Consider the following 21,337-nt stretch of genomic DNA (forward strand, 5'->3'; position numbering starts at 1 on the left):
TCCAACCAGCCGCCGCCACACGCCCATCCACAAGGAGGCGTCCTATGACAGCTGGAGAAGGTAAGTGTTTAGCTCTTCAACGTCACTTCCTTTTTCCTGCCCTTGGAAGCAGCACGAGACTGTCTGTTCGGGATCATAACATGGCTAAACTGAGCAAAGAGAGCAAACAGCGGCTGCAGCAGCTGTTCCAGTGCGGCCAGTTTGTCATCCGATGGGGTTTTATTCCAACCGTGCTGTACCTCGGTCAGTATCCGAATAGGAGTGAGGGGTATGCGGCGAGATGATGCTAATGCTAACCGGTTAGCGCAGCTTCTTAGCATTAAACTGTATTTTCTTCTGTCCCGGTGAGGTTGACGTGTTGTATTGGGGCCCTCGTTAAAACAGCATATCAAACATAACATGATTAATAAAATGTTGCGAGCCCCAGTTTTATTTTTAAAAAACTGAAGTGTCTCTAGTCTATCAGCTATGGCTTTGCTGTACGTTGTAGAGGAACTCCTGTAGCATGAACTCATGCTATGGATTTGTATGGCTAATCAGTTTTGCCTCAGATAGACAGAAATATTATAATTCTGATCATTTATCAGTACTGATACATGTGAGACTTTATCAGAGGCGTGAGCATTAAAGCAGATACCTTTGTGTCAAAGTAACTGAGAATAAAACAGAAAAACATGAAGGAGATTTTCCTGGCCTGGATTTTTATAGCAGATAACCTTTAAAATATTCTGCAATATTACATAATTATAAAAAAATATGTCTCTCTTCAGTATTGAACATCAGAAATTAGGCTTTCTGGTACGAGGTGGGTAATAAGCAAATGAATAATGCCGAAAACAGAGATTTGAGATGGGAAGCTGTTCTTGAAGTACAGAGAGAGATTTTTATCGTGGTGGAAGCCAAATAGCAAAAGTCAGAGGAAATTAATGACGACATTTATCAAATTTGAAGCGTAGTTTAGTTTAATACTCAATTCCGATTTTTTTTATCAAATCCGATTTTTTTTTAGTCTGGTTGTTCACACTACAAATAAAATGTGACAGAAAACGTGCTCTAGTGTGAACCCTCAAGCGGCCCGCATGCGCAAAAGAAGACGTCACACACAACACGCTCTGTTTAGACCCAGACCAAACAGTATTGTTTGACTGATGGCCCTAAATATAAAGACTTGTTTCGGACTTTATGTTTCCTAATTTTGCTTTAAATTATAAAGTTATTTACATATGGCCTAATAATTATCCCTATTGCTGTTTTAGTGAGGAGCGGTGCTTCAAAGGATAGTTGCAGATTTCTGTCAGAATCTGCAGATTATACAGTACAAATAAAACAACGTTTCTCCAATGTTGTCTTCCCAACAGTTTCACTAACATCTACACTAGATGGTCAGGAAGTGTTCGGGCGCTTCTCCGGCGCCGATAATTGGCGTCTGTCTTGTGTCAGTGACGTAAAAGACGGATGTAATGTGACACGACCATTCAAGCAGCAGTCACTTTCTAAAACATCAGATATGTATCGGATTCAGTACCACACACGAAAGTGACCTAGGTCGGATTTGAAAATATCAGATTTGTGCTGTTCAAACTATTATACCATGATCAGATATGGGTCCCATAGGGTCAAAAAGTCGAATTTGATGCGCTTTCGCCTGCAGTGTGAACGTAGCCTTTGGTGGGTTTTTTTGGGTTTTTTTTAAACCAGTGCTGATAAGGCAGGAAAAGTAGGTATGGAGATGTAGAGCTGCTCTAAACACGTGTAACATATATTCACATAGGCCGTATATAAATATAAATATAAATGTCTCTTCTGAATTTTAAAGCAAAGCAGGCCAAGAAAATATGAGCGATTTTTTTTTTTTTTTTTTTTTTTTTTTTTAAAAACAACAACCCAAAAGCCCTCAAGCAGTCAGCAACAAAACGGGGTCTGAATTTTAAAGGCGAAAGGTTATCTCTTTATCTTACAAGAAGACCCAAAACACATCGCTTGTCTGTATGTAAATCAATAAGATTTCAAAATTGCCCAAAACGGCAAGTTTACTGATATTGATATATCTGGTATAGGCCAATATTGGCTCTTATTTGTTGCCCACTCGCAAACATAACGCCAGCGGTGGAACCCTACTTGAGGTTTTTAGAAAAAGGGAAGGATGATGGTTTATCATGGCATTTACCACACATAGAGTTGATTGGGTGGCCTGCCCAAGTAAATTAACAGACCCCTGGTATATTTTCTGACTCATATTTTTTTTTAATTTTTATTCTTTTAAATTTGTGGACAGTCCCTTCACTCTTATTTTGAAAGTTAAGTTTATGCTAACATGCTAGGATTCCCATGTTGTGCCCCCACCTCCGCCACAAATGCATATCATTCTGTTTGCAGCACTTTGCTGACTATGCGAGTTGAGTTCCCTTCTGCTTTAGTGATGTAAACTGTGACCTTGTGTGCCTTACGGGTAACACGTCCCTGTGGTAGTAGATTCAAAACAGTTTTTCTTCAGACATTTCTGTGATCCTGAAATAGCTGGCTGTGGTTTGAAGGAGTGTTGGGGAAGACCTGTGCATCACTGTATTTGGGAGCTTTGATGGGGAAGTTGAAACTTTTGCATGGCTGTGGTTTGGATTATGTGGGGGAAGTTGAGACTTGTGCATGTGTGACCATACGCCTTAAGAGATTCCTCTCAGTATATTGGAAACACCAACAGTGATGTCACACTTTCTCTCATTTCCCTCTTGCTGAGCCTTTTCTGCATGTGCAACTCATTTACTTGAGGAAGAATAGTTTTAAATTAAATACATGCTGCTGTTGGGTTACCACCATTTTCTATATATTTCAAGCAAGTTAAACAACTAGTATATTAAATGATGAATGTTTTCACGCTATGGCTATACCACATATATTGTGTCAGATAATATTATGCAAGAGCAAGAGTTGTGCGTCAGCCTCTGATGACAATTTGGTGCCTAAACATGGGGCTACTTCAACAGCCTCCAACATCTTTGCAAAAGATACAAGAAAACTGAAAGAAGCAAACGTGTTTCACCACTTGAGGCAAAAACATAGTTGATATGCACTACGAGGCTACAAAGGAGATACTAGCAGCTGGTGATGTACCACCCAAATGGAAAACCATTTACAGCACTGCTGGAGCGATCACTAGTTAAGACAGGAAGAGCAAGTGGTGTTGTGAAACAAACTGAAGTAGTTACATGGTGGAAAAGCAGGACTTGACAGTGGGGGAGTCTGGCTAGGCCACTCCATGACCTTAATATGCGTCTTTAGCCCCTCCTTTGTTGCCTTGACAGAATGTTTTGGGTCATTGTCATGCTGGAAGACCCACCCACGACTCATCTTCAGTGTCCTGACTGAGGGAAGGTGGTTCTTTTCCATGATTTTACAGTACATGGCCTTGTTCATTGGACCATCAATGAAGTGAAGTTGTCCTGTACCCTTGGCAGAAAAACATCCCCAAGCATAATGTTTCCACCTCTGTGCCTGACTGTGGGGATGGTGTTCTTTGCTTCATACTCAACATTTTTCTTCCTCCAAACACAGCAGGTCGAGTTGACGACCACACCACTTTCTCCTAAACCTTCTCTGAATAATTTAGATGTTCACTGGCAAACCTTAGACTGACCTTTAGATGTGGCCTCTTGATGCCAGGAGCGTCTGTAATTGATTGGCTGTGTGGCATACAGAAGACATTCTGTGGGAGCCCGAATTCTGGATGGGTTGTAGGGGATCAGCATCACGGGCTGCTTTTGTGCTTACATTTAACTTAGGCTGTGTCACTGGTGTTGCACCATAATACTGCTGCGGATGCTATCGGCACCTTCTTTTAATAAATTCACACTTCAGATTAGGAAGTGTGTCATCAATGACAGCTCAGTGGGAAATGTCTATCATTTGCTTCCACTTGTGATTGCTGCTGCCTGCAAGCTGCAAGTGGAGCAAAAAAAAATTTTTCTACATTTCAGAAATCTTGTTACGGAAAACTTTCTTGAAATATCGTGATGTAATTTGAAGGCTACGTGGCCCATCCCGGTTTCACACACGAATGAATACCTTCCTGCACTTAGCTCAAATCAGGACACTCTGGATCAGAAACATTGGTTAAGGCGAGGGTGCTGAAGGGGTCGAAGCATACAGGAGCTGTAAAGTTGGTGACGATTTCACCGGACACCTACGTGTTCTGTTATCACATGGAAACAATCACTCTGACTTTGCACTGGATAAATGGCCTGTATTTGTATAGCGCTTTACTAGTCCCTAAGGACCCAAAAGCGCTTTACACATCCAGTCATCCACCCATTCACACACACTCACACACTGGTGTTGGCAAGCTACGTTGTAGCCACAGCCACCTTGGGGCGCACTGACAGAGGCGAGGCTGCCGGACACTGGCGCCACCGGGCCCTCTGACCACCACCGGGCAACGGGTGAAGTGTCTTGCCCAAGGACACAATGACCGAAACTGTCCAAGCCGGGGCTCGAACCGGCAACCTTCCGATTACAAGGCGAACTCCCAACTCTTGAGCCACGATCGCCCCACGATAGATTCTGATACACCCGTATGTAATTAAACTTAGACACAGTGATCACCTGACGGGTCTAAACAAAACAGCCAAAGAAATCAGGTTTTACCCTTGATATTAGGAGAGTGGTAACAGGAGGCTATTTTTCGCCTTCTGGGATCCTCTTATCTTTTTTTTGGAGAATGTCTTGCGTCAGGCTCAACTACTTCCTTGACTTTAAATGAAGGCAGAAGTATTGATATCAGGGGATATGAATTTGTAGTCTTCTGCTGCTTGTGGAATGATCTGATCTAAGCTAGTTTAATGAAAGCAGGATGTTTTGCTGGGTCTGTTTGCATTCTGCTGACACACTGTAATCACTGAAGTAGCAAATGATTTGCTTCATTAGTTCTCAACAGGACAGTATTTTTACTCACTGTGGCTCGAAACTAGTTATAAACCACAATATGAGTAAAACCAGTGCTCAAATTCATATCTCCAAATTTGAGGGACCACCCCCACCCCCAAAAAAATGCTTTCAATAAGGGGGATTTATGTTTAGATCTTGCCATCATCGTATTTCTTTTCTCATCTTTAAAGTTTCGGTATATTCTCTTTTCCTCTGTCATGTGTGCACCAGCGCTTCAGCACTAATCGAGCCCCACTCATTTGAGCTTTAACATTCAAGTGAAAATAAACCTAAATGGTATGGAGCTGAGCAGTAGAATAGTGCACTTTACATGAGTTATTTACACATTATAAAGTGTACAAAAGAAGTTATGTTCAAGGGGTACAATGTGGTTTTGTGTGGGGAAAAATATTGCACACGAGGACTGCACTGAAATTCAAAACTGTTAGTTGGTGTCTTGTACATTTGAGCGTGCCTTACAAGAATCACCTCGTAATTCTTATTTATGGTTTTGACTTACAGGTTTCAAACGAGGAGCAGATCCAGGGATGCCTGAACCTACTTTCTTAAGGTAAGACGAATCGGTCTGAGATATGTGTAATAAAATAAAGCATCCTACTCCTAGATCCAAAGTCAAATAATACATCGGGGGGTTTTTTTTGGGGGGGGGGGGGGGGGGGGGGGGGCGAACTCTTGACCAACAAGATTTATGTCCAGTCTCATGAAGTAGGGTCATTGTAGGGATTATTCATGTACACTTAGACCATGTACATAAGGATGAAAATACATTATATGTCAAAACAGTTCATTCTTTAAGTAAAACTGCCCATTTAACAAAGTTGAATGATAGCTTGAAGAGAAAAGGATGTGTGATGTCTTAATACCCGCCTTGGAATACTGATGTGAGGCTATTTTTAGTCCTGTAAGAATCTCTTATCTTTTTTATTTCTGTTTTTTTAATTTCTTTTTTTTTTTTTTTAAGAACCTATTGCATCATGTACGGCTTGTCTGTTATCTCAGTATAGATAAACAGGAAAAAAGGTAACCTATATTTACCAGAAACTGAGCTGCTTGTTGCGCCTCCTCCGCCTCCCCAGTCTCAACAGCCCGTTGCTAATAATATCAGTGTGTTTGTTTTTACTTTATATAGAGATTTGATTTTGTTTAAATATGAGAACAAGCAAATAATTCAATATGAAATTATGACTTTAGTTAAGCTGTGGTCATTGTTTTCAATATTTTAGAAATTAACATGTACATTTAGTGTCTTTTTTAGCATGTATGACGATGCTGGTCAGGTACAGGGATGGCACTGAGAATAAGTGAAAAAAGCAACCTATGTCCAAGGAAGACTTTAAAAGACTTTCAAAAAACTTGGAGAACTGTTGCTCTACACCACTTAAAAAAGTTACAAGAAAGTCTGGCTGCTTGGAAGCAAAATATAAAGAAATGAGAGTCGGCACAAGACTTTTGCACCGTTCTGCAAAGCATTTAAACATGATGTACAAGTGGTATGATAGCAAAATTCTCTATTTTGCATTTTAGTGGATTATCTTAAAATCATGAGATGTAAATTTTTTTTGTTTGTTTTCCAGGACTTTAAAGCCCCTTTTCCATCAGTACCTACTCGGATCGACTCGGCACCGTTCGCCATGGTTTACAGGGTTTTCCATTAGGTCATAATACCTGGGTTTTTTTTAAGTACCTGCTTGGCCCGGGTTCCAACGATCCAAACACATATTAAAATGTGACATCATCAGACTGTATACCACCGATTGGCTGGTCAGCAGCGTCACTCGATGGAAACAACTGTGTTCCCCGAGTCTGACAAAAAGCCACGGACCGAGCAGTAGGTTTATTCTTGCCTCGACATCCACCTTTTAAATAGCCTTTGTTTTGCATGTTAATTACATCGCGGGACGCTTTGATGCGTTGCTGTGATGACAACCACACACGCTGCGTAGTACTGAATATAAAGGAAAACCAGTCAAGTCGTGGCCGATCCATGGCGAGTCGATCCAAGTATGTACTAATGGAAAAGGGGGTTAACTGTTTCATCCCATGGGGGGATGTGGGGTTTTTTTTTGTTTGTTTGTTTGTTTTTTAAATGCACTGCATTCTGCTGAGCTGCGCTAAACAACATCCTGTACAACTCAAAATTGTTGTACAGGCCCATGTAACATAGTTACATAGTGATAGTTGTGATAACGTTTGTAAGCATGTTTTTTTTTTATACATATATATATATTTTGGCAATGCTGTTAATACATCACACTATTATTTCCTCACTATGTCAGTAACATATTTCCAAGGATGTTTTAATATTGATTTTCTTTGTTGTCTTCTAGCTTGCTCTGGGGCTGAGGAACATCTTCACACGACCAATCCCTAACCATCAACCAAACCATGTGACCCACCTGTGACTGGACGAAATGGACTTCTTTTGCTTTCCCCTCTAAAAATAATAATGATCAGATGATATTTGTACATTGTTTCTCACTATCTGTAAAGTATTGATTGGATGTTATCCATTTCCATGTAGTCTGTAACTATGGTACATGTACAGAGATGTGTGAACAGGTTTGTCCCTTGAAATACACGCTGATTGGACTATCAGTTGGAGGGTTATTTTTTGTTAATGCAAAGCACTGATGTTTGTTTCCTGTTTTTTTCTTAGTTTTTATTTGTAATTTAACATTTCTGAAAATAAATCCTCAAAGAAACGACTCTTTTCTTCCTTAATATAAACAATCCAGTCGCTTTCATGCAGAAGAAACTGATAGCAAATATTTTACTGAGCAATTATAAAGTTTTGATATATCAAATGTATCAATCTTACATGGTAATGATGAGTCATAGTCATAGATTAACGGGAACATTTTCCGTCCACCTTTAAATGTGTGTGTATAAATGTGTTGAGTTGACTGATCTAAATCTAAGTGTCAAGATTCATGCATTTGCAGAATGCGCTGCTGCGTTGAAATGTGTGAAATGTTGGGGAAAGAATAAGTCCTTGCTTTTTATGCAAATGATTTTTTTTTTATTTCAGCATATGCAAAAAAATAAAGTCAGTTGTGTTACATAAGAGATCACTGTACTGTAAAATTCTTTAACAATAAATAGTAATCAGCACCAGAAATGCTAATTACAAGTACAGTGCAAATTGTATTTACACTGCATTTCTCCTGCACAATAGATTTTTCTCTAATAAATAATCTCTACCAATTATAAATAAGATAAATAAGAATAGCACAGCAGGTGATTCTACATACACAGTATGTTGCTGTGGGGCCTGCTGTACCCAGAGGAGGTTATGATCTTGAGAAAGTAGGAGTGTCAAAACCATCCAGTTTTCCCTGAGTTATTATTTCATAACTGAATGTAATTTGAGCATTATTCGTCTTTTTAACAACTGGTATCTGCTGATTGGTTCAGTTGCTTTTCCATTCTACAAACAGCTCTTTTCCCCTCACTCAGGAAGGCTTTGAGGGCTCTCAGGATGCTGTAGGCGTTCAACTTGCTGTGGTAAGGATCAGGGCTGTTGACCTCCTTGAGAAGCTGCTCCTCCTCACTGCTGGTCAGCGGTGTGACTTGATTGCTGTTTTTCATCTGTGGGTCAGAAGAGATGGTAGAATGAGGTGTTATTTAGGAACAGGACGCAGAAGTGAAAATGTGACAGTACTAAGACAACAGGCATTCTGGTGAAACAGTGATGTAGTATGAGAGGTGATGTATTTAATTGAGATTTTGTGCTACCTATCACTTCTGCTCCTCTCACATTTACAATAGAAATGTTGTTACTGGGCTTTGTGACAGCTAAAGGTAGAGAAGTCACCTTTTATTGTGAATTTTACTTTTAATATCTGTATGTAGTGGATTGTTTTTTTTTTCTGAAGTAAATCTACTTTATCTGTCTTCCTAACATTACTGACAGGAAATACCCAAGAGACTGCTGAAAAGTCAAATTTGACTTTTCCTCGGAGGATAGTTAAAGACGCGTGTCATACCCACCTTTCCTTTGACCATGCCGGCCAGGTCGATCAGAGTGCCGATGTTTGACGGAGCGTCGGAGAAGTTCAAACTGCCGCGGTACTCCTTCTCTACGTGCTTGAGTAAAACCGAATAGATGAGCAGACCCTTGGCCAGCGTCTGGAGACAAGTCTCCTGCACAAAGGAGAGAAGAACAGCCCGAGTTATCGAACTAACCCCAACCCCTCTTTCCGACCTTTGTTAGTGACAGCATTAGAAAAAGAGAAAGGAGCTCTCACCTTTCTGAACTTGGTAATATTGCAGTGCTTCGGGATAGAGGCGGGGGTGTGGGAGTCCAAAGCTTGATCGCGATTCTCCAGAGTCTGGAAATGGTGCTCAAACTAATAGAAAAGAATTAAAATACAACTTAAATAGGCTGGAAGTATTTTAGAATCCCAGGGGTCCGAGGGAACCCCAATCGGACTTGATGACACCTGTTAATCATAGTTAATGAGCAGGCCCTTACCGCTTTCTCGTATTCTTGAGCTGAGTCAAAGAGTGACCTCCATATATTAAAAGGCTTGACAGTGGACATCTGCACCTCCTCCGTCTCTTCACCTGAGAAGTCACCGGCCACACTTCCGTCTTCAATCGGAGCGCCGGAAGCGCAGAGAAGCAGAGCGGCCAGCATCACCGCAGAGAAAACGTGCACATCTGCTTGGGGAGACAGAACAAGAATGAACGAATGAATGAATGAAAAGAGGAAGATACGCAGGAAACTCGCGCACCACAGCCTGCAAATTACTTACTGAATATAGAGGGCATGGTGCGCTGCTGGGAAGCACTTGTCAAGTTTCCGCTGATGCTGAAGGCTGCCAGGGCCAGAAGGATTTGGCTTGTATCTGAGATGCGCTGTTTTTATACATTCCTCAGACGAATGGGATTTTCCAATCCCGACTTGCAAAACGGAATTAACAGTAACTGCGTCATGAAGATTTGATGAAGATTATGAGTGTCTTCAACAGGACCAGTTGATCCTTATTATTATCATTATTATTATTATAAATTTTTTTTATAAATTACTGTTGTTATTATTATTACTGTTGTTGGTGGTGTGTGATTGCTATTATAATGTGAGAATTTTTTTTATGTATTATATATTTTATATATACCGGTTAAATGGCACTGTAATTTATTGTGTATTTATTATTATTTATAAAAGTGCCATTTGAATGTGAGAGTGAATGAATAATGGCATTGTAAAGTGCTTTGGGTGCGGGTGCCTTGAAAAGCACTATATAAATCCAATCCATTATTATTATTATTATTATTTAAGTAATTTTTTTAGCAAAGATTGGAGAAGTTATAAAGCACAGAGAATCATCATGTAAAAAAAATCCCTATGATATTTTCAGCTCAAGAATTTAAAGGGAAAATCCTTCTAAAACCAAACATTTGCATAGCAGCATTCCAGTGCATTTAGCTTGTAGCAACTTTATATATCAAATGATATAATGAATAAATAAATAAATGAATAAACAATGCATAATTACATACACACATACATAAATACACTGCACAAGCAGATGAAATGATCAATAGATGTAACCCCATTCATTATCATGTACAGGAATTATACATTTATTTGCATCACATGAAAATGAGTCTAAACATATAAATGTACCGTTGTAACCAATGTAATGGGAGTTATCTGAAAAAAATACACACTCTCTTGTGTTAGATGTGTGAAAGCAAAAGGAAAGATTAGAGATTCACGAGGTAAAGCTATGATTTGGCAACTACTTAAGTACATTTTGACAATTGGTGTGACAAAACTGGGGTGTCACTGAACATAGTATTTATCAGACAATCAACTGAGTACTAACATGCATTTGAAGTTAAAAGGCGTTCTGCCTTATTTTCCCTATAGAATAATTGTGCCCTATATATCTGATAATATCATGCGTCATAATAAATCAGACAATTTACAGAACAGCAATTTTTCATACCTTTAATACAGTTTGCTTTACATGCTTTCAGCCATAATAATTTTAGCAAGACTTTAAACATTAGTAGTTTGCCATCTTTCATATGTACACATGTAGACTAATAAAATTGGTATTTATTTATTTCAAACATTAACATTTTATTTTGTATTACTATAAAATGGGGATTTCACATTTTCAGTGAAAATACACAGTAAAAATCCTGCGAAATAAAATTGCTTTCTGTCTCTAAGGAAGCTGTGCTAAGTCTAGAAATTTCAATAGAGTGACCTCAGTGAAGCAGCTCGTTAAAGGAAGAACTGCTGAGAGATTTTACTGTTATCACGGACAAGTGTGTAACTAGCATATCCTGAAAATGCAATGATAAAGCATGATGACCTAAATATCACAAATATTTCCCATCAGCAGAATATAAAGGTTGGAAAGTTTAAAACCCATTAAATCATTTAGTGCTTTGATAAGACATGTCATTGCTCAGTGATGTTCAAAAACGACAGCTTTTCAAGAAAGCCAAACCTTTTGAAGATAGTGGTGTGAAAGATTTGTAGCTATGCATCGAGTAGATTAGGCTGTGACTTCACAAAAGGCCACTCAGAGGTTATTAATGTTACATTAGACTCACATCCAAACTTTTAGGAAACCTTTTGATTTCAGCTTCTGCGGTAGAAACAGCAATCCAAGATAAATCTACTTCAAATTAAATATAAGCCTTATTTTACCGTCATATTGATATTACACTTTTATTAACTTTACCGAGTAAACAGTACTGTGGAGTGAAGAGAGAGTGTGGACCCAAATGCAGACACTGGCAATGGACTTAACTGAAACGTGCCTTTAATTGTGGCAGAATCAAAACACAAACAAAAGCGAAGAAAGACAAAGACTAAACTGTCAAAGCCTAAACTGGGAGGAAACTAGAAGCAAGTATAAAGAAACTAAAGACATGAGACATGTGACATGAGACATAGGAAATGCAGCGGTTGCAGAAGATCTGGCAACAAGCAGAGGATGACATGGGTTTATATACACACAGGGAGGACTAGGAAATGAGACACAGGAGGAGAGCACAGCTGGGAGAAATCACATACAATGAGACTAAAAACACTATCATAGCACGAGACCGTCAAAATAAAACAGGAAACATGAGACAGACTTGACACTGAAACCAGGAGAAGCACAGACATAAAATGATAACTAGATGAGACGTGACACAAGGAACACAGGTGAAGCACAGAGACAGAAATCAAGAGATGGAGTGATGAATCCAATTAAGAACTTTTTTGGATCAAATATTCATCAATATATATAATAGTACAATGAGGTACAATAGTGAATGTCTACAGCCATCTGTAAAACATGGAGGCTCTGTCATGGTTTGGTACATATCAGACAGTAATGTTGGAGATCTTGTCAAAATTGATGATAAGAATGGATAAAAGTACCATCAGAGTTTGCATAACTGAACAGAAAACACACAGTGGAGCACTATCAGTCATGGATTAGCCTCCCCAGAACCAAGACCTTAACATCACTGAAGTAGTGTGCGATCATCTTTACTGAGAATAGAATAAAAGGCAGCAGGCATCCAAAGAAGAGCTTTGAATGTCCTTCAACAAGCCCAAAGACCACTTAAAGAAATTACAAGAAAGCTTGCCTCAGTGTCCAGTCTGTGTTGAAGAATAAAGGGGTTCAAGGCAAATGCTGACTTTCAAGCTCATTAGAATTGTACAAACTCTACTGTTGCCTTACATAATGAATTCCCATTTTTCAAAAAAACCACTGCAACTATTTTCCAGTTTCCTCATAAATAATAAAGAAATGACCAATGGTTCAACTGTCTTCCACAGTACTGCATGAGCCTGTACTTACATCTTCACTTCAGAGCTTTGCTGGAGCAAAGTGCTCTAATGGGGTGATACAGTACTATAAGGTCATTAAAATAAGATGGGGCCTGATTATTCAGAACCTTGCATGTGATGAGAAGGATTTCAAATTTAATTCTGGATGTAACAGGAGCCATTGAAGAGATCGCAATATGCTCTCACTTTCTACTCCCTGTCAGTATTCTTTCTGTAGCATTTTGGATCAGCTGAAGTATTGTCAGGGAGGTTTCTTTTTTTAGGACATCCTAATAAGAAGTAATAAATGCATGAACTAGTTTTTCAGTGTCACTCTGAGCCAGGATATTTCTAAATTTTGAGATATTGTGGAAATGAAAAAAAGAAGCCCTACATATTTGTCTAATATGCAATTTGAAGGACATATCCTTAAAAAACAATGGCTCAAAGATTCCTCACACTGTTACTCGAGGACAAGGTAATGCTATCCAGAGTAAGCATCTGGTTAAATACCATATTCCCAAGGTTTTATGGCCAAGTACAATAACCTCAGTTTTATCAAAATTTAGAGACAGAAAATTAGAAGTCATAGAGGTCTTTATGTCTTTAAGACCTTCCTGCAGTTTACCTAATTGGTGTGCATTATCTGGGTTCATGGATAGATAGAGTTGGGTGTCATCTGCATAGCAGTGAAAATTACTTGTAATGATGCTGCCCAAGAAAAGCATATTACGTAAACAGAATTGGTCCCAGCATGGAACCCTGTGGAACTCCATAATTAACCTTAGTGTAGAGGACTCTCCATTTACAAGAACAAACTCTAATCGCTGTAATAAAATATTAGGTAATAAAATAAAATACTAGTATATAAAACACTGTTAAGAAGATCATTTGTAACCTTCACTGAAACTGTTTCTGTACAGTGATTCGCTCATAAACCTGACTGAAGCTCTTGAAAATAATTAAGTTGTTAATTAGCTGTTTTACAACTACCCTATTACGAATTCATGGTTTGGAGGAAATAATGGAGAATAATAGAGTCTATATAAATAATTGTGTTATTGAAAGTAACTGTACATAATGTTACACCAGCCTAAAATATGAGACTCATCATCTTATCAGTAGTTCTAATGTTTTTTAGTTGAAATTCTGTTTGTTTTAACACTTTGTTACCTTTTTTCCCACAGATGGATATCTGTTTAGCTGTGCCTTATAATAACATGAAAAACAGGACGTCTCTCTTTGAGGCCTCTGTAATATTTATCTTTCTTCACTTTCTCTCGTTGAGGTTCAATACAATTGAAAGATTTACTCTTTGTCGCAACAAGCTTACAACAACAGTTACCACTGTTCTCTGTGTTCAAATAAATTAATGTCAGAAAAATTGGTGAATTTTACATTTTTTGTATGTGAGTGTGTTTTATCCTTTGTTCTCTGTTCTTCGAGAATTTGGCCTGGAAGACAAAAGATTTTCAAATCTGTTCAGTACATTGAAACCTGGCTGGAATATGATGCTCATAACCCCAATCTAGACATGAGCTTTGTTCTTTACATGGAATGTGTGTCAAAATCAAAGATTTAATATTGGCCATATATGTCATTTCTTTTAAAGATCCCAACTTTATCCACCAGCGTTTGGTTTGTTTTTACAACTTTCTTGCTTTCTTAATCTTCTCTTTTCAAGGACCAATTACATGCAGATACATTTCTTGCATTCACCTCAGCAAGCTGTCTGGAGCGCTTCAGTTCACCAGCTCAGTGTGAGGTTTATAGTCAAAATATGTCATTCTTTCTAATTTTCCCCTGTTACTATATTTGGAATGAAACTTTCCCTCTGTCTGCTAGGATTACTCAGTGGAGAATCAAATGAGAGAACTCCTGAACTGGCTTAAAACCAAACAAACCTAAACAACAGAGTACATGTAACATGCCGCTACATGTTTTTGGCCAGAGATGTTGTAAGAATGGGTTTATTTCCACTTTTGATTTTGGTACTTTCAGTGGACATTCTGAGGCTTTATAATAGCTCAGTGGTTGTGGGGTCGTGGGTGTAGTTATTGGGAATTGCCAGTCTTGACATTTGCATCCCTAATTTCAAGACACGATTTCAGATTGTTAAATCTGTAAGGTTTGGGGAAAATATAACTGCCACAATTCTCAGATGCATTCACCGGGTTTAGTTTACATGTGATTATCCTGGTTGGTTTTCTCTGGAAAGAAAGTCTTGCAAGCTATTTCTCTCGTTTCTGCTTTTTTGTAGTTGTGACCAAAGTCACTTATTTTCTACCACAAAAGTCCACAGCACACCACAGACATCTTCTACTTGGGAAATAAAAAAATCTACATTTTATTTTATCCTTTATCTAAATATTAAACAAGCGCTTATAATGCCACTTCTTGCTGTGTTGTAGCTGCCCAGTACGTATTGAGATGATTTGTTTAGGATGTGTGTGTGTGTGTGTGTGTGTGTGTGTGTGTGTGTGTGTGTGTGTGTGTGTGTGTGTGTGTGTGTGTGTGTGTGTGTGTGCATTTGGAAGTTCTGTACCTTGTTACTTTGCATTTTATAAGGAGTTTACCATCTGCTACACTAAGCACCTTGGAGTACATTATGATTTAATGCATGCTTTTCCTGCTGCTCCAAGACAACCATTTCTTATATTTTCTTAGTTTGGCAGTCTAAATCTTATATCTATATATATAGATATATATATATCTATATATATAGATATATCATATATCTCTATATATCTCTATGTGCTAAATAAGGTAGTAGTTTTGAAGTAGTGTATGTCACGTTCAAGCTAAAGACATAGGGACTTCCTGTGTGGTTTGTACTGATTTACATGGAAAGAAAAACTACATCAGCAAAAAACAGGTAAGCATTGTGAGCTAAATTTAATTTAATGAAACAATCTTTGTATAAAACCTGCCGACTAAACCAACCAGGTGTCTGCTTTGAAGAAAAAAACTAAAACTAGAATCATATGTACATAAATTATAAGAAAATAGCAGAGAGCAAGTCTCGTGTAAAGGGAAGTGAAACTGTTAAATAATTTGAGACGCTGACTCAATGTTCGACATTCATGATTAAAAAAAAAAAGAAAAAAAGTCGGTCCTGGGGTCAAGTGGCCCATGGGTCATGCAACTGATGATGCAGTTGTACCTCCTCTTTACATCGTTAAGTCACATGTCATACGTCTAGTTTATGACAGAGGACAGAGGTTGCTAATCCTTGTCAGATTCTCAAAAAACAAAAACAAAAGTAAAAACAAAACAAACAAAAAAAATTTATTATCCAGAATATTTGCTGGCCATCATCTGCAAGAATCCTTTGGAAGTTTCCTGTCTCTGTCACACTTTGTCTAAAATCTAAAAAGATCAATAAAATGAAAGCAAGGAGTAATGAAATTGGTTGCAGCAAGCACTTTTTTTAACTTCCCATTTTTTCATTACAAAAAATAACAAGAAAGGATGTGACAACACAAAAGGAAATGAGCTTTCCTTCTCTCGAGTGCATCAATCTGTAAATGCGAAAATAAAATGAGTCAAATAAGCTGATCTTGGGAAAACTATGGCAGTGGAATGATTTAACTTGAAAATGATTTAACTTGAAAATTACTCATTCACACTCATAGTGGTTGCCAGATTTTCTTTCTTTTGACTAGTCTTAAACCTGCAGCTCCTTCTACTGAAACCACTTTGAGTCAATGCTGAGGTGAAGACTCAAGCTGAAGCTAATTACTAATTATGACGAAAAGAAACATGCATGGCTTATCGTAACATTTACAGTTAGGGACATAACCTTTTGAACTCTGCATCACCAAAGTGGATACTATTACGCTGTAACTGAAGTGCAGGCTTTAGTTCTTTAATAAAAGTACTGCATCAAATGAAGATGCAGCTATTTTTTTTATATACAATCTGCCATTTTCAGAGGCCAAGTGAGGGCTGTTCCCTTTTATGTCATGGCTAATAAAGATCTGGAGTTGATTCCAAGTGTTAAAGATCCAAATGGTAGCTGAACGAAGTCCCAAGACATGACGGTGTAAATCATGGGAGCCATCAGTAAGCTAAAAAAAAAAAGAAGGAAAAAAAGAAAAACAAATTTTACCTATCAGAGAGAAACAAAACAACAACAAAGAAACAAAAAACTTCAGGAGCGACAAAATCAATCATCTGCTTCATCCATAAAAAGAATAAATGCACTGGCCAACTCAGCAACTCTAAAGGACCTGAATAACCACTGAAGATCACTTAGTTTAGTGATCTTCAGTGGTTATTGAGTGATGGCAGAATTATTTCCTTGACAAGAAACCCCCCACAGCAAGTCAAACCCCCCCAAAAAACTAACTGTTGAGAAGGCAGCTGTATCATTGTCAAAGTCTGAAAGAAAAACAAATCACAAATGGAAATACGGAGGGTTCAGAATAACATGCAAACCTCTGGTTACACTGAAGAATACTTGAGAACAAGAAGGCCAGATTAGACAGAAAAAATCCAAATAAGCCTACACAGGTCTGGGAAAAAACCAAGATGAACATGAGCTAGAGTCATAGTAGAGGAAAATGTGCAGAACCAGGGAATGGTGAAGCAGCAGGATGATTTGTGAAGTGTACAGGGCTATACTCTGCTCAGATTCAGTCAAATGCTGCAAAACTGATCTTACAGCACTTCACAGTGAAAACTGATAATGACCTGAAACAAAAACTGAAAAAAGCAAAAACCAAGAGTTTCTCAAGGCAAAGAAATTGGATTTTCTTCAATGGCCAAGTCGCCTGATCTCAACCCAACAGAGTGTGCTTTTCAGTAACTCAAAACAAAACTGGAAATAGAAACAAGCAGCAACTAAAGCTGTCTCCAGTAAAGGCCTGGCTGATCGTTTCGAGTGAAGGAACACAACATTTGATGATGTCTATTCGTTCTAGATTTCAAACAGTCAATGACTCCAAAAAAATATTTGTTCGAGTATTAAAAAAGATCTTTATGTTTGGAAATATGTTGCAATATGCAATATTTTTAACACTGTGAATTGAAGTTGAAACCCTTCATGTCGATCACATCATAGTTGCTCGATTACAAAAACTGCAGCATTGTGGAAATACTTGGATCTAACTATATAACATCCAGTATCTGTTCAGACAAGTCTATCCATGTTCCATAGAAATAAAATGTGTCTAAATTAGTAAGATCCCCTTTTTTTCCTTTCATTATCAATGAAACTTACATTCAGGGAAATTCAGTTCACTTTTCTTTTGCATTGGTTGTATTGGTTGTATGTGTAAAAAAGTCAAACTAGCAGTAATCTTTAAACAGAGGGGAATATCTGTTTTTGACTAATAATGTAATAGTGAGACTGCATCGACACTGAAATTCCAACATTACGGATCCTGTTCATTTTGATTGCCTCACAGTATACAGTATATGGTTGTATTGCCTTACAATAAACATAAAAGTAAGAGCTATGATTCTTTCTCTGCCTGTGAGTCGTGGCTTATTCACAGTAAATATGCCACAAATCTCATGGGTGTATTGGGACTAGTTCTAGCCCTCGAAAGTGCTCAGGAGATGAAAGAATCTAAATAAAAATATACAAAATACAGTTGTGGTCAAGTTTACGTGCACTCATCATGGGCATGAATGTTAAGGTAATTTGGAGCTGTTAACTCTTTGAACTGTGCTTTTTCCAGGGTTGAATGATTGTACACCATACATCTTTAATGACTTTCAAAAACAGGAATGGGGTGCACAAGACTGAAGTTTTATTAGGTAAAAAAGAAATTATACATGTAGGCTTAAATGTCTCTTAGGAATTTGCATCTCAAAAATATGCAATCAGCTGCCATAATTCTGCCTGGATATTTGACCAGTGTTCTTGGCATAATTGGCAGAATTTAGAGTTAATTCACATTGTTTGGTTTCATGGCATAGACCCAGGTTTTAAGGTTCACACTCCCTTGCTACCTACCAGAGTCCTCAAAGAGACAAAAGACTCTTCCTGTGGAGTTGTCTGCTTCCCCCAACTTCCTTACTACACCCCCACCATTTGTCTTACTGTATGAGTGTGAGACATGTTAAAATCCAGTTGCACCAAGGTATCATACAATAAAATAATGTGATTAAGCGTAGCCCATACATTTTCAATAGGGTTGATGTCAATGCTTTTGCAAACCCAGTTTTGATGTGTGTTTTGGATCATTATCCTGTTGCAACATCTAGCTTTGTTCAAGTTTCAGTTTGCTAGCTGCTGATTTGAAGTTGAGTTATGAGATTTTGGAGTCCTCCTCCTTCATTATTCCATCCACTTTGTGCAGCGTACCAGTGCCACTGTCAGCAAAACTGCTCAAGAACATGATACTACCACCACCATGCTTGACATCTGGTACAGTGTTCTTAGGTTTGAAAGCTCCACCTTTACTCCTCTTGTCATTGTGGTCAAATATATTAGTCTTTGTCTTGTCCATTGACCATCATGTGAGCAGCTGGAAAATTCAGTCTAGTTTGAAGGTGTTGAATTTGGAGCAAAGAAGCAGGGAAGCACGAAGTAAAGGCTGAGCTATGCCAAATTGCACAAGAAATGCAAATCAGCGGCAGCAGGGCTTATGGAGTGTTGAATTCAGTTAGGAAATTGTTGGGTCAAATCATTATCAGTATTTACAACAGTCATAGATTGGCCTCCCTGGATCTCAACATTATTGAAGCATTGTGGGATTATCTATGCTGAGAACAGAGAAATGACAAGAAAGCTTGCCTCAAAGAGTTGAGACTGTTGTAGAATAAAGGTGGTCATACCAAATATTGTCCTTTAAGCTATTTAGAATTGTACAAACTATATTGATGCCTTATGTAATGATTGCACGTTTCAACAAATCACTGCACCTTTTCACCATTTTTGTTCTTTGTAGGTTGGCACTCTCTCAGACCATGGTCATGTACATCTGGCTTCCCTGTGGATAGTGATGCTAGTGTGCTTTTAACACTGTGTAGATTCCAGAAAATCCAAACAGTTTTTGTTCCTTAAAGTCACTAAAGATGCATGCTGTACAATTATTCCACGCCAACATTGTTATAAACACAGTAGGTGGGAACAGTATAAAGTAAACTCATCAAACCCTCCAAAGTTTGACCCAGGGCTCTAAGGAGATGAATTATTTATACAGACAAGTTCATTACAGCTGGCCGAATGTGGAAATTAAGATAACAGATGTAACTGACATTCAGTGGTTGTAATTACTAAGTAATTATTATCTAATGCAAATCATGAAAAGAACAAAAAATTTGGTCTTGTCATGATTTATAACATAGCTATAAATGGTCATTTTTAATAAATACATTTTTTTTGTTGGTTTACATTTTCACGCTTTGACTGCAGTGTAGAAATGCAGCCTGAAGTATCCTGCTCTTAAAAGCTAGACATTATTACATGCATACCTCTCAGATAAAACATTCTGGGCACGATATGTGAGTCCTGGTCAGGGTCAGGGTTTATACAGTACAGTACATGATGGCTGAGCCTGTAAGACTGAACTCTTTACTGCAGTACACTGGGGCTGCTGCTAGATGGCAATCATGTGTAGCTCTAAGGATTCACGCTCTGATCAGCTCTCTCTTGAAAGCTGACTTTCCTGAGGCTGAAGGTATGCAACGGACTGTTTGTTTTGTTATTTGCCCACGCTAATACTGCAGCAATATATGACCAAGCTTGAAATTATGTATATGTGAATCTGTTGTACATGTGTTATGTGTACAATGCTTTCTGCTTCACTAAAATGTTCATGTAAGTGTTTCCTATGCATAAAACCATTCTAGTGTACATTACCTTTAGGAGATCTTGCTGTATTACTAAGTAGGATAATCTTGCCTCTCTAGATATTAACTACATAGTGCTTTGATATTTAAATTATAGAGATGGAGCCGACTAACTAAAAGGAGATCTGGGAATCTGTGGTCAGTTGTTGTTGTTGTTCTTTTTCTTCTTCTTCTTCTCCTTCTGCAAAGTGAAAGTCGAAGAATCTTCCATGGGGATCATACACAGTTTCAGAGCACCTGGATTGAATTCACTTTTACATTGATTAAAATTCTATTCCAAAAGAATGCATTTAATTTTAATATGATTTGTTTTATTGTAATTAATTAAGTTGGACAGTTCAAACATTGACAATTCACATAAGTGTTTCCTAGCATCAAAAAAATGCCCAATCACAATGTAGGATGAGGATGTTAGGTTGCTCAGTGACACGCCCCATTCTTGTAAAATTATATTGTTACGATATGGAGAAACATCTTTGTGTTTTCCTTTAAAATACTGCTTAAAATGACTTAAAATATATTTTTTAATCTTTTGTTGTTAACCAAAAAAACCCTGAATTTACTCACTACTTGAAAATACCATTATTATTTGCTTCTCCTTTTCCTTATATCTTCAGCTATTATCATCTTGCTCTACTGCACATCACACTTTAAATTCAGTAAACTTATATGGTAAACTTTGGGAAATGCCACCGTAAGTTAACGGCTGTTTTATGAGGTTCTACCCAAACTTCAGGGGAAATCTGTCTCACAGTCTTTGAGCTGTTTCACTCAGTTAGGCAGCTGAGTCAGAATTCCTGT

General features: G+C 38.0%; 2 protein-coding genes across 2 annotated transcripts; one reads left to right on the top strand and one right to left on the bottom strand.

Moving 5' to 3' along the window:
* The first annotated feature begins 85 nt into the window (after positions 1–85).
* Positions 86–8,004, top strand: tomm7 (translocase of outer mitochondrial membrane 7 homolog (yeast)). The gene is made up of 3 exons (XM_085396478.1): positions 86–243; positions 5,440–5,488; positions 7,266–8,004. The coding sequence occupies exons 1-3, from the start codon at positions 141–143 to the stop codon at positions 7,279–7,281; spliced, it is 168 nt and encodes a 55-aa protein (XP_085252604.1). The 5' UTR covers positions 86–140; the 3' UTR covers positions 7,282–8,004.
* Positions 8,005–8,236: 232 nt separating this feature from the next.
* Positions 8,237–9,592, bottom strand: LOC146643956 (interleukin-6-like). Its single transcript, XM_085396797.1, has 4 exons — positions 9,413–9,592; positions 9,186–9,287; positions 8,929–9,081; positions 8,237–8,526 (listed from the first exon to the last, which is right to left on the bottom strand). The coding sequence occupies exons 1-4, from the start codon at positions 9,575–9,577 to the stop codon at positions 8,323–8,325; spliced, it is 624 nt and encodes a 207-aa protein (XP_085252923.1). The 5' UTR covers positions 9,578–9,592; the 3' UTR covers positions 8,237–8,322.
* Between the last annotated feature and the right edge of the window lie 11,745 nt (positions 9,593–21,337).

The sequence above is a fragment of the Rhamphochromis longiceps genome, linkage group LG22, assembly GCF_057381845.1.
Source record: "Rhamphochromis longiceps isolate RC_006_pf linkage group LG22, R_longiceps_female_GT1.1, whole genome shotgun sequence".
In the NCBI taxonomy this organism is placed as follows: domain Eukaryota; kingdom Metazoa; phylum Chordata; class Actinopteri; order Cichliformes; family Cichlidae; genus Rhamphochromis; species Rhamphochromis longiceps.

Excerpts from the sequence above, each read along its gene's own strand:
- tomm7 (XM_085396478.1), top strand. The coding sequence starts at position 141 with ATGGCTAAACTGAGCAAAGAGAGCAAACAGCGGCTGCAGCAGCTGTTC. Across the intron at positions 244-5,439 it reads TCCAACCGTGCTGTACCTCG|GTTTCAAACGAGGAGCAGAT; the intron begins GTCAGTATCCGA and ends TTTGACTTACAG.
- LOC146643956 (XM_085396797.1), bottom strand. The coding sequence starts at position 9,577 with ATGCTGGCCGCTCTGCTTCTCTGCGCTTCCGGCGCTCCGATTGAAGAC. Across the intron at positions 9,082-9,185 it reads ATATTACCAAGTTCAGAAAG|GAGACTTGTCTCCAGACGCT; the intron begins GTGAGAGCTCCT and ends TCCTTTGTGCAG. Across the intron at positions 8,527-8,928 it reads CCGGCATGGTCAAAGGAAAG|ATGAAAAACAGCAATCAAGT; the intron begins GTGGGTATGACA and ends TCTGACCCACAG.